We start from the raw sequence: 13,968 nt of genomic DNA, 5'->3' as shown, positions 1-13,968 counted from the left end.
TTTATAATAAAAGTATAAAAATTTTATGTATAATCATTTTTACATATTTTTTATACATTCTATTAATATAATTGACTACATCACTTTATTTTAATATAAAATAACTCGAGCAAGCCACGAGTGAACATGACAACTTGACAAATAGCTTAGGCTCAAAAAAATCGTGGGATGGCTGCCAATTATGGTACCCAATATTTTTAAAATCCTCTTATTCTTTTTCCAAATGTTGGGTGGCGTAGTGAGTGAATGAATGAATGAATTTATTCCAAAGAAGCAAAAGTCATGACCCCTGACCTGGACTGCACGGATTGGAATGACCCACTTTGGTTTGTGAGCAAATGGGAAGGAGGGTGGAGATTTTGTGTATCTATGATAATAATCATGCATATGACAAGTGGCCTTTTTTTATTGGGCAAATTAAATTAATAAAATTAAAAAGTATAAAAACAAGAGATGGGAAATTGGGATAAATTGCAAAATAAACATTACAGTGCAGAAAATAAAAAAATAAAAAAGACAAAATAAGAAATAAAATCTGACATTCTAGAAATTAGAGATGGGAATGATAAAAACTTTGGAGGGTTCAAAAGCAGTGCCTCATACCCACCACCACCTGTGGGTATCACAACCTTGTTTCACTCAAGATTCTGTCTTGACTTCGAATGGCAAAATAATGATTTTAACAAAAGCAGTCCATCTCTCAAATGAGCATCGTGTGGGGGAAAAAAGGCTCCCTAAGCTTAAATAAGATGAGTTCATGATTCATGACCCTACCCAGATCCGAGCCACTGAACTCAAAAAACAAATCTAGACACCTAAGTAAGGACTTAGGTCGTTCAAAATCTAAAATATTTATACGGACAATAATAAATATTATAAGATTCACTTCTAGTGTCTCTCCTATTTGAAACCCTCAATTTTAAATATCGAGATCTTTTCCTGTCCTAGCGTAGAATATCTTTGATTTTCGGCTGGGACATATTGAGTATCGAAAAGCTAAGACCAATTGCTCCTTGGTCCTCAAAGGACGATGAAGAACTCTTGGAGGGTAGAGTCTCTGCAAGACTGCAACAGTTACCCAGAAACTGAAGCCAGTACAGAGCAACTCACCCAAAACCAAACACGATAATAAGGGCACCCAAAAGGATGTATTCACACTCATTTGATAGTCAAGCCTCAAACTAAAAGAGGCCAATGGAAATAGCTAAAGTAGATACTCTCCACAACTACAAATTCTAAAGAACCTAACCCTATTTCCTGCACCCTCTCTCAGCAAATGGTGCTCTTGGGATCAGCGCAACAGCAGAACTAAGATATCTGTCCCAATCTGCATAATGTAACAAAACAAAAACAAAAGGTGCCCAAAACTATATGATTTGATGGCTTCCAAAATGTCTGATATCTGACGACATTTCAAGTGTGATAGCATAAAGAAATGGTTAAATCCCATTTTTTCCCGAATGGTACTCCAATTTTCAGCAAAATAATAATAATAAATGGTTAATCCCATTTTTCCCAAATAATCCAAAATCAACAATTTAATACTTCAAACAACTAATTTCTTTCAATTTACACCCTCCATCCATTTGACCCTTTTTTTTATTTATTTAAGCAAGGAAATTTTCGACAATTCACTAAAAATTTTTAAGATTCCATCATGCTTGATGGGTCAAATGAAATATAGGTGTAAAAAAAAAAGAAATTAAAAAAAGAAAAAAAAAGAAAAGAAAAAAGAAGAAGAAGAAGAAGAAGAAAGAATGGAACTAACTTAGGATACAGAATGGAATTTTTGGAGTTCCAAATTGATCTCTACAAGTGATGCCTAGAAATGACACAATAAACTACGATTTCAAACCATACGAGAAGCGAAATCTTCATGAACATGCTTCTTACGTGTGAATGGGTTAATGAGGCTTTTGAACACCACCCAAAGAAACTCCAAAATATGCTATCAGAAACGAAAATACCAACCACAGTGAAAAGGTTTAGAAATTCCTTTCATATAAAATACAATTGCAAACTGAAGATAATAAAAATATCATCCAGAATTAGTGCTGAAACTACTACTATAGTATCATTAAAACCCTGGCAAAGTTCTATCAACAGCGCTAAGAGACAAAACCAACATAATATTCAAACCAAGGCAGTGCATCAAAAAGATTATATTATACCCAACTGCACCCTTCTAGTAAAGATAGTGCCACTCAACCATCACATAATTGTACCATTTATCTCTTGTCAGCTTAGAAACAATAAGCCAGATCATAAAATCTGCTGTTATTCCAAGCTTCATATATTCAGTTATGCAATCAGGAATGAGATAATTACACATTTACCATGTCCACATGATTATATGTCATAAGCAGCTCCATGAAAAGCTGCTGGAAAAACAAGAAAGCTAGCACTTCATAGCACAATTCAAATTATTAACTACCCCACCACTGGCACTATATCAACATACATAAGAAAATCAGCATATATGATAGCTCCATCTCTTTAACGATTTTTGTTTCATTACAGAAAAAGAAGGCTAAAGGAAACGAGGTCTTTCCAAGGAAGCTTCTGATCAAGAGGTGGTGGAAAATAGATGTAAATGAGGAAGAAGAACCTCTACCATCAATGGATCAACTGTAGCTTTATCAAGTCAGGTGAAGCAGCTGACACTCATATAACTTAATTTACCATTGTAAATCATAATAATCTCTCTCAGTGTGCCATTGGGATAAATTGCCTTCTATCAGGCACGAGAACAAATCTGCAAGCCCAGACCAAAAGAAAATTGCTAAATATATACTTGAAAGAGAAATGATATTTGCAATCCCCTACAATGTGCAAGCCCTACGCACTCCTTTTAAAAAAATAGTGGGTAAATCTGGGATTTGAATGAAAAACTCAATTTTTTAATAATAGACCCAGTTTTTTTCAAAGGAAGTACGCGAGACATGCTCACCTAGGACTGTATATATAACATTACTCATACTTCAATGGGATTGAAACAGAATAACAAATAATAACATATAACTACCTTATAAGGCCAAGTCATCCTTCCATAACATATCTCAATATTGTTTAAAAATTTCACAAAAGCTTGTTTAAGATTTATCCCTTCTCATCTGTTGTTGAGTATCTAAATCCAATCCTGAAACAATAATTTCCAGTAACAGCCAAAGCATTCCAATGAGTATTCATATATCTTTATAATCATCAGCTTCAAAGTCTCTGATGAATAGTTACTGCACAAGATCGTCCAACTCAATGTAATCTTCCTCTAAAATGGAAAGCGCTTGCTGGTTAGTCAGACCTTCAAAAGACTTTGCACTATTTCCTGGAAGCACAGACGAGCTCACCTGCACACCAGCAACAGCACAAACAGGAATGTAACTAACTTAAAAAGAAATACACTTGTAGTTATGTCTGAATGTGGACAATACATGCCAAAAAAAAAAAACAAACTGAATAGATATCATATATACTTACAGTATTACTCTTCATTACTTAATAGACATCTCAGATAACCACTGAAGGTATTTGTTTTGCTCACTCTAGACAGTAAGATTCGCTAGAAAATCTTGAGGGTAAAATGTGCAAAGAAAACAAAGGCAGACTGAGGAAAAATATTAAACTTTCCAAAAGCATATAAAGTTTGAATCCCACATCAAAATTAGAAAAAGGAAAAAAAATGCGGTTGACTAAACTTTGATTTTCTCCTGCAAGCATCCCGCACATCAGCAGAGTACATGGTGGTACAGAAAGTTAGGCCTATCATCATGTTAAAAGTAGCTAATAATAGTATTACGGGTTTTTAGGTAAAACTTTAAGCAATTTAAAACTGCATGTTACTTCTAGTTCTGAACGAACTTGCAGATTATTGCTGATGGATAACTTGTAATGGTGTGAGGTAAAAGTAGAGGTTGTAAAAGAATATTTTGACTCCATGCAAGAAACACGGCTGACCATAAATAACATAATGTTAGAGCGTGAGGTCAATGTGTTGCAGATGAACATATAACCCTGCATCACATACCAAACCGACGTGAAAATATATACATAAAAATATAATATAATGACACAAATTAAAGATGTGCTCTGGCAGTAAAAATTATATTGAGTATTTAGGACGTTTTAAAATGTTACCGGCTCCCGAGGCTGCATGCCTAACTGATGCAGAATGCTGGCCCCAGAAACAGAATTGTCATCATGCAGTTTAGCTTCAAGAATATCAGGCGTAAGGCATCCATTGTGCTGAATGCCAATGTGACGCACTGCAGAAACAGCTTCCTCAGCATAAGAACTTAAGCCATTATCCAATATGCTATTTCCACTACGAGATTTGAAGAACACTCGACAAAGGACAAAAGAAGCCTGCAGATGGATAAATAGTTAAGGTGTTTTCATAGAAACATAAGATAAAACCCAATAACACTGACCAAGCCTCTGCCTGCCTTAACTTTTCAAAACCTGAGCTAAAAAAGACAAAAAGCACCATCATCTGAACCACTACAATTTATCATGAGAATGAATACTAATCGAATCACTTTATAGCAAACATGAAAGAAACTGTCTCGTCAATTGGCATAAAGCATGGGTGAGTTGATTGGCAAAAGATACAATACTTCATGACATCTTGTTAGAGACATATATTGATCAAGACGTATCAAGATAGGACAATCAATAAATTAGCAATGCTGCTTCTTTGTCTGTCCATGAAAAATGAAGTTCCCAAAGCGTTTACGTCACTGGAATGATGCACAAAATAATTGTTGCATCATTGAGTTCAGATTTTTACTTGCTAGCTTTAGGGACTTCTATGCATGACCTGGCTCAGCAGATTTCATATTCGAAGTGAGCAGAGGACAGTTGAGAGAGAGAGAGAGAGAGAGAACCAAACAAGTGAAAAGGACTCAATCCATTGATCGCCAACCACTTCTCTCCCATTGATGTCTAATTAATTGTCCAAACTATCCACAGGGTAACCATCCAATAGGAACGCTCTTTTTTATGAATAATTCGGAAGCAAATAGCCTTGAAAGAAATCAACTAACGGTATGTATCTGGTACTATAAAAGTACAGCTTTCTTTGATTAATAACGAAAATTTGATATTTATTTAACGCAGACCAATTACTATTTTTGCATCTTTTTTGTCTGGCCCAATACACAAAAAATGTCACAACGTGCAAACAACCACGTGGGCCTTCGACAAGGCACTTGTATTGAATTGAAACTGATGGAATAAAGCATCTGATATTTCACACAGGATTGCTAGAAATGGAAACAAGCACCCAATCATCGTACCCTCAGAATCATCCTCCAGAAGCAAACTGCAGAAAAAATTAGTTCAACTCTTGTAACCTTTTCCAGAATCGACCAGTATGAGATACACACTCGATTATAAACTTGAGTAAAGCATATTCATCATACCAGACCAGAATCATAGATGGAAACGTAAATTTATCCATCCTTGATCTTTTCGAATCTAAAAGTACCCACTATTAATGAACAAGCAATAACCAAATTCCATTTTTTTCAGAAGAATTTTGTTATTCCCAACACAAGCCTAAAAGTTCAAAACTCAAATCCATACTTAGCCATGAAGAAAGACAAACAAAAACCATCCGTGCATTCGTACGGCATTCATCCTCCTAAAGCACGAAAAATAAAAATGAATTTAATACCCCGAAAGAAATGAGTAATGTTTCTCAAAGTACCTTGAGATGATCAGGCAGCGCATACTCATGCATAACCCAATCAGTAATCCTAGCGGTCTTGGGCGAATTCTTCTGATAAAACACGAAGCTTGACCTTGTCCCCAAAAACACCTTCCCTCCTCCTCCAGGGCCCATAACGTCTCTCACCTTTCCCCTCTCCCTCCTCCAGTACCCAGTCTTCGTCCTCCTCCTTCCCGCTTCGCTCTCCTTTGCATTTCGAGCTGCGTAACAGAGCCAGTGCTTCTTCCCGGCCCCGTAACCGTAGGAAAAGCACGCCCCGCTAGGTAACTCGAAGGGGTCATAGTGGTAGAGGTCCAACTCTCCAATCGAATCGCAACCATCGGAACCCTCACCGTCGACGTTGTTCTTCTTAGTCAAGTAGTACGAGAGGAGCTGTTGCTGGGAAGGGCGGAAACCACAACCCGGGAGGGTCGAAAACGACTTCGCTCCGGGGTCGTCGTGAGGATCTCCCATTGGATACAAGGGTTCCAAACCAGAGCAGAGGTACAATGGGGGGTAGGGGAAGTTGTTTTGTAATGCAAGGAAGCGTGCATCTGAAGCTACCTCGAGTGTATGCGTTCCCCTTAACGGGAAGGTGTGACACGTGGTAAAATGTCGGAGGGACTGCGCATGGAAGATGTCATGTTTTTATTGGCACGTCATACGAAGTGAGTGACGGCGTCAGAAGCTTCGTAACGGACAGGGTGTTTGGCCAATTATGACCTAAGAGAATTTTATCCTTTAAAGCCCCTTTAATGTTTCTGCATGAAGATTTGACTTTCACCGGTAATGATTTGTAAACCATAAATGTACAAAGATACGTAAAAATAGATTTATAAATGGATATAATTTGAGGTAATTTATTAAATTATAAAATTATTTTTATTATAATTTTAATTTAATTTAATTATATAAAATTATGTTAAATTATAAATTTATTTTTATGAAATTTGTTTATTATTTTATTAAATTATAAAATTATTTTAATTTATAAATTAAAATTATAAAATTATTTTTACTATAATTATAATTTAATTTATTATATAAAATTATGTAAATTTATAATTTATTTTTATGAGATTTTTTTTATAATTTTAATACTTATTTTTTTACAAAGATAAAAATATATATTTTAAATTAAACAAGATTTTGCACAAATATTTTTTTTTTTTAATTAGACTCTATTATAGAAGATATATAATTCTTAAATAACATACTTTTTTATATAAAAAGATGATAAGACTTGCACACTTAAAATTTATTCATAGCATTATTCAAATTATAATATAATTTATTTATAAAATGCCTCCCTCAATATTTTTATAATAATTTTTATAGTAACATTTTGACGAATTTGTAATGATTTTTTAATAAAGGGATTAATTTAATCAGAATTAAAATTTTGATAACTATAAAGTTAAAAATTAAAGTTTATTCTATTTAAAGAGCCAAGTTGGATTGAAATAGTATTTAAACTTTCCATTTAATAATATATTTTCTCTCCTCTCAATTCGCAACACGTGGGTAGAAAAGATTTTGTCATACTAATCAATAATTAGTAAACACTTGAGATTGTAAGTCATTAATGAATAGAATACCTACTCTCTAATTCTAATTTTCAGTATGGAATAGTTTGAAATATAATGGATATATTAATTTTAACTTAATGGGGTTCTAGTAAGTCTCCTCTAGTCTTTCTCTCTAGGAAATAAGGAAAATGTGGAGTTTACATCTGGTTTTACTTCTAATAGTAAGGAAGAAGAGTCTCATAGTTTACATGAAGTGTTGAGTGGAGCAAGATGGAAGAGTTAGAAGATTTGTGGTCACAGTTAAGGTTAATTGAAGAAGAAAATTCTATCATTAATCTTAATGCAGATCAGATGGAAGAAGTGATGGAAAAGGGAGAGAAAAGCTTGGTGAGGAACCTGTGCTCAGATCGTGTGATTGGGAAGGTGATTGTGAGATCAACTATGGCAAAAGTTTGGAGAGTAAGCAAAAATTTCACTTTCTAATATATTAGCCCTAATCTGTTCACAATAACCTTTAAGAAGCAAATGGATCGAGATAGAGTTCTAGCTAGAAAATAGTGACTATTTGATAATTAGCCTATTCATCCTTAAACCCTTTGATGGGCTTACTCCCCTAAAGAAAATGAGTTTCAACTTTGAAGAGTTTTGGATGCAATTACATATTCTCCCACTGATTTGTAAGATGAAAGAAATAGGGACTTAGATTGGAAAAATAATTGTGTAAGTGAAGGATGCTGATGTTAGGGAAGATGGAATTTGGTGGGCAGGTAACCTAAGAGTCCGAATTGAACATGATCTAAGGAAACCAATTGCCAAGGGAAGAAATGTTAATCTATTGGGAAAGAAAAATTGGGTTCCTCTACAATATGAGAAGCTACCTCAAGTGTGTTACAAATGTGGTGAATTGGTGCGATGAGAATGGGTGTAGTGTCACAATACTGTTGAAAAAATATAGCCTAGTAAAAAAATCTTAGTTTGGCTCATGGCTGAGAGCATATACCAATTTGAGAAAAAATCCAAGGATAGAATGGTGGGAGACCAATATGGAAGAGATGCAAGAAATTATAGTGAGTCCCAAAAAAAAACCATTGGAAAAGAAAGGGGTCCCAAACAACAATCTTGCTCCAGTCACGATACTCAGATCTGAGAATGGAAGTAGCTCAAGGCGGCTGCTAACCACCTGCACAAAAATAAGAAATTTAAATGGTAGTTATGAGTAATCAAGATATACTGAAAGAGATGATAATTTTAGAAGAAGTGGATCATAATTTGGTAAGCACAAAAGAGAATGAGATTATGAGAGATAAGGTATAAATAGAAGGAAATTCGAGTTGTGATCTTGACTTTGAAAATAGGGAAGTTAGGCAAAGGAAAGGGTCTATTATGAAAGATATGGCATGGATATGTAAATTGAGCCTAGAAAGTAAGAGTGTTATGGGCCTAAGAGCCTGTTATGACAAGGATTTAAATGACCAACAAAGGCTTATGAATGAAAAAACCAAGACCACTAACAAGACTAAGGCTTCTAAAGAAACACACTTGGGAAGAAAGGATGAGTAGGAAGGCAACTTTTAAGGCAGCAAGTAGATATTGAGTAAATGAAAAAGAAAATCTCATAACAGTGGTAAGATCACTGAACTCTTGCTGAGTAGCAATGGTAAGCATAGCACACACTATGTTAATAATGACAATATTGAAATAGAAAACAGGAAAAAATGCAAAGTAAGTGAAGAGGAGCCGGATGTATCAAACAATTTATCTTTGGTATAGGCTTCTTGTCAGCCCTGCCAACAATTATGAATTCCTTGAGTTGAAATTGTGGAAGTTTGGGAATTCTCAAACAGTTCAAGACCTTTGTCTTTTGATAAAGAAAAAAAAACACAGAGTAGTTTTCCTAATAGAAACTAGAATACTTGCTAGCAAATTTAAACTTTAAAAAGAAGATTAAGATATGATGGTTGTTTTGTAGTAGATTCAGTTGAAAGGAGAGATGGTTTGGTACTGTTATGGGAAATGGAGATAGACCAAGAAATTATTAATTTTTCTCAAAATCATATTCATGCTAAATTATGTTATCCTGATAAGAATGCTTGGTGATGGTTTACTAGTATATATGGCCACCATGAATGGAATAGAAGAAAATAGACCTAGAGATTGTTATCTCTCTTTAAAGCCACCCACAAACCAAGCTTGGTGTGCGTTAAGTGACTTTAATGAAATTTTAATCCAAGATAAAAATTTAAAAAAAAAAATGGAAGGGGGGGTAAAAAAATATTTTTTGGACTTAGGGTGGAGAGGAGAAAAAAATTTACATGGAGCAATAAGCATGATGATGAGTCTTTTACAAAAGAGAGACTAGATAGAGTAGTTATAAATCCCCAATAGACAGAATTGCTCAAGAATGTAGAGATAGAAATATTACATGCAAAGTGCTCTAACCATAAGCCACTTTTATTCACAATCAAAAAAGAACAACCTACAATCAGAAAAGGAAGATGATTATTTAGATATAAAGCTAAATGGTCTGTTGAAAAGGATGGTGGAGCAATAATAAAAGATGCATGGAAAAGGAATGTGGTTGATCATGATTGTTTTAAAATAATAGAGAATAAACTTCACAAACGCAAAAAGGCCTTAATTAGATGGAGCTCTAAAAAACAGCTAGATGTAGAAATGCAGATAAAGCTTTTGTAAATAGGCTTAAAAAAGAACAAGAGAATGAAGGTGCTCACAATGCAGCTGTTATCAAAGATCTACAAGGAAAATTATGAATACTATTTGAGCAAGGAGATTTGCAGTGAAAACAAAGAGCAAAACTATAACACCCTATTCTCGTAAGATAAATATGTTACTCATGTACGTAATATAATACCCGGTAAAAAGATTCATATCTTGAAATATCCCATTTATTGAAAACATTAATTAAACTGAACATAACTTTTTTTAAACATGAAACTGAAAACATAAAGTAAAAATATAAACTAACCCTACGTGTGACTTTTTATCCAAAAATCATAAAAGAAACTAAATCCTTGCACTAGATCTACTCCTGGTCCTCCAGTTTTACGTCCTTACAATCATCATCTATGACAGTTAAATGTAGAAGAGAACAAAGAAACAAACAAATAAAAAAAGAGTCGAATACTTAGTAAATAGTACATCATACCATAAAATATAATTTAGCTTAAACCTAATTTTTGAAATACTCTTCAAACAAACATATATCATTCACAGATTCTAATAGCATGTCTATTCTCATTGACATGAGCGGAAACATACATAATCATGGTGTACAAATAATGTGAATGCATAAATTACTTATTTATCTTGTGTTTCACTTATTATATGATGAACCACACTTAAGTATGTAGCATCACATAACTTGTCATAACATGAAGTGAAGCACGCTTGAGTCCGTGTCTCACTTAACATAAGGTGAACCATACTTGAGTCTGTGATATCGCATAACATAATTTATGGTGAACACACTTAGGTCTGTGTAGGGGTGAAAATGGTCCAGTCCGATTCGGTCCATCATTTTTTCCAGACCGAACATCTAGTCAGTCTGTTCGATCCCGTTCGGTTGGTCTATTCAGTCCGATCTAATTATTTTTTTATTCTTTTTTTCTAAATAAATTAATTAAATGTTTTATTTAAATTATTAAATTAAATTTAAGTAAATTATTAATGTAGATTATGTAACTAACTCATTAAAAAAAATTATTTGGTCAATGATACAAATTATAAATTATATATACATACCTAATACATACTATAAATTATAAATTATATTTATATATAAATTATAATATATATACTATATACATATATACATAATGGGAAATTGGTATTAGGTTAGTTAATTTATAATTTACCAATTGCTTTATATTTACTTACAACTTAGGTATTTTACAAAAAATTTATCTAATAACTTTAATTAGATATAGATGTAGATGTTAGTAATTAGTTAATGGTGAATTGGTTATAAGTTAATTGATAATATATACTACTTAATTAATAGAATATTATTTTGTAATTACATATTTAAAATTTTATATTATAAATGGGAATAGGTTATATGAAAATTACATAATTAATTATATAATTATTATATAAAATAATATATATATAAAATAAATTTTTTTTTTTTTTAATTTGGTCAGCCTGGTCCACTTTGGTCCGAGGAATCGTGGACCGTGGACCGGACGAACTAGTTTAGTCTAAGAAATCATGGACTGAAACCGAAACCCATGTTTCTCGGTCCGGTTTGGATCGACCGTTTTACAGCCCTAGGTCTGTGTCACCTTTAACATAATTTGTATGAACATGCTTAGGTCCGTGTTATCCTTAACATGGCTTGTGATGAATACACTTAGATCCGTGTCATCATTAACATAAGTTGTGATGAATATGCTTAGGTTCATGTCATCCTTAACATGACTTGTGATGAACACGCTTAGATCTGTGTCATCCTTAACATAACTTGGGGTCAAACACTCCCTAAGCGTGTTTCACTTAACATATAGTAAACCACGGTTAGGTCCGTGACACCGTCTTAACATAGCTTGTGGTGAACACGTCTAGGTTCGTGTCACCCTTAAACATTTTATTTTTCTTAATACATGAGAACTTATTTAATATCATAAACTTTTCTACCATGGCATATACTTGTACATGACATAATATGATCTAAACATAAACATTCCATGGCATACATGATTTGGGTTCTATATGAACTTTACATAACATAGTTGATCAAAATACTTCATGACATTACATAGCATATATGATTTAATCGCTACATGAACATGACATACATGATCTAAGTACTACATGAACATGGCATAGGCTATTTTATTACCTAGCATACTTGACTTAAATTACTACATGAATATTTCATGACTTCCATGTAATTTTAGAATCATTCACTCAATCACACAACAAATTTATTCATACAAGCAAAATATTATAATTCATCAAAGATCGTAAAATGAATCTAACCTTAACTTAGCTCATAGCGTAGTGTAGACAAACATCATATTATCATACACCATTAGAACATTTATAGTACATGACTTGCAATTATATAATCATACTAATTACCTCTTGGCACTGCTTCCACAATCTCAGGTCGTAGCTCGTAACCTAAAGAAGAGGCTAGATGTGATGGAGGCTTTGAGATAGTTTGAAGCGACTGGCAACTCAACTGGTCCTCGGAAAAGTGGGAGGTGGAGGGAGGTGCCTGGTCAGCGAGTCCTGCGCAGCCAAAAAGGCGCTCTGACAACCCCTATGGTGGTTGGCGGTGGCTGAAAAAAAAAAAAAAAAACAAAAAAAACAAAAAAACGAAAGGCTATACGATTAATTTTCTCCCTTGAGTCAACTGGATTTTTCTTGTCTTCAAAACTAAGGTCCCATGGGATTTTATAAACGAGGGCGACGGAATAACGTGAGTCTTGAGGAGAAGATTGGATAAAGTTGGGAGTTGGAAGTTTGTTTCGATTCAGGGGTCGTATTCAAACTAAAAAAAAAATAGAAAAAAAAAACTAACGAGAAAAAAGCTCAGGATAGGGGAAGAAACCCAAACAACAACAAACACCATCTTAAAATCTATTTTAAAACATATCTCAAAATAATACTAATAATAATAATAATAATAATAATAATAATAATAATAATAATAATAATAATAATAATAATAATAATAATAATAATAATAATAATACTTTTTTGGGGTCTGGATGTTACAAAAATAGAATTAATATATGATGGGGGACAAGAATACCAAGTACTTTCATGCATATGCCAATCAAAGAAAAAAAAGAATTGGATTAAGAAGATTACATATTCACATAGCAAAATTTTGACTGATCGACTAATTATTGAAGGCGCCTTCACTCAACTTTTTAAAGATCTTTTCAAGTCTACAAATTCCACTATGGAGAGTATTGCTTATTGCACAGCTACAGTTGAACCTAAAGTTACAGTGGCTATGAATGAAGAATTGGAAAAAGAATTTACAACAGAAGAAGTTGAGGCAGCCTTGAAGCAAATTTCACCATTGAAGTCTCCTGGGCTTGATGGCTATGGGGCTTGTTTCTATCAAATCTTATAGAACATAGTGGGTACGGAGGTATGTGACTTATGTCATGCTATCTTAAGTTTCTCAAATGGGGAGAAGTTAGATATGGGTATTAAATTTTACTTACCTAGCTTTGATTCCTAAAGTTAATAATCATGTTGTAGTTAGTGAGTTCAAGCCATTAAGTTTATGTAATGTGATTTACAAACTTGTATAAAAAGTATTGGCAAACAGGTTAAAAAAGATCTTGCTTGCTATTATATCAAATTGTCAAAGTGCATTCATACCAAGAAGGCTAATCACAGATAACATCATAATGGCCTATGAAACTATGTACACCATGAAGAATAGGCAAAGGAAAAAGAGGTAGTATGACACTCAAGCTTGACATGTCCAAAACTTGTGACAAAATAGAGTGGAAGTTCTTAGAGGCAATGATGAAGAAGCTCGGGTTTGAAGATAGGTGGATGGCTTTGATTATGGAGTGTGTAACTTATGTTTCCTACTCAATCTTGGTGAATGGTCAACCTAGGGAGATTATTTAGACATTTTAAGGAAAAGATGTGGACTAAGATCAATAGTTGAAAAAATACCTTCTTTTTTTAAGTAGGGAAGGAAATTATAATCAGAGTTGTAATCAAAGCCTTGCCTAT

General features: G+C 33.5%; 1 protein-coding gene across 3 annotated transcripts; it reads right to left on the bottom strand.

Annotated features, from left to right (window-relative positions):
- Positions 1-2,260: 2,260 nt before the first annotated feature.
- Positions 2,261-6,278, bottom strand: LOC122299906 (NAC domain-containing protein 6-like). Of its 3 annotated transcripts, none has more exons than XM_043110388.1 (5): positions 5,708-6,278; positions 4,135-4,362; positions 3,478-4,011; positions 3,026-3,347; positions 2,261-2,755 (listed from the first exon to the last, which is right to left on the bottom strand). In XM_043110388.1, exons 1-3 carry the CDS (start codon positions 6,179-6,181, stop codon positions 3,793-3,795), a joined length of 921 nt encoding a protein of 306 aa, XP_042966322.1. In that variant the 5' UTR covers positions 6,182-6,278; the 3' UTR covers positions 2,261-2,755; positions 3,026-3,347; positions 3,478-3,792. The 3 variants fall into 3 exon arrangements, with proteins under 3 accessions (XP_042966322.1, XP_042966323.1, XP_042966324.1); XM_043110389.1 differs by having other exon boundaries at positions 3,955-4,011; positions 5,708-6,277; XM_043110390.1 differs by lacking the exon at positions 3,478-4,011 and having other exon boundaries at positions 5,708-6,270.
- Between the last annotated feature and the right edge of the window lie 7,690 nt (positions 6,279-13,968).

Source organism: Carya illinoinensis, chromosome 16 (assembly GCF_018687715.1).
Source record: "Carya illinoinensis cultivar Pawnee chromosome 16, C.illinoinensisPawnee_v1, whole genome shotgun sequence".
NCBI classification, from domain to species: Eukaryota; Viridiplantae; Streptophyta; class Magnoliopsida; order Fagales; family Juglandaceae; genus Carya; species Carya illinoinensis.
The sequence above is the reverse complement of the archived record's forward strand: the minus strand, read 5'-3'. Positions and strand labels throughout refer to the sequence as shown.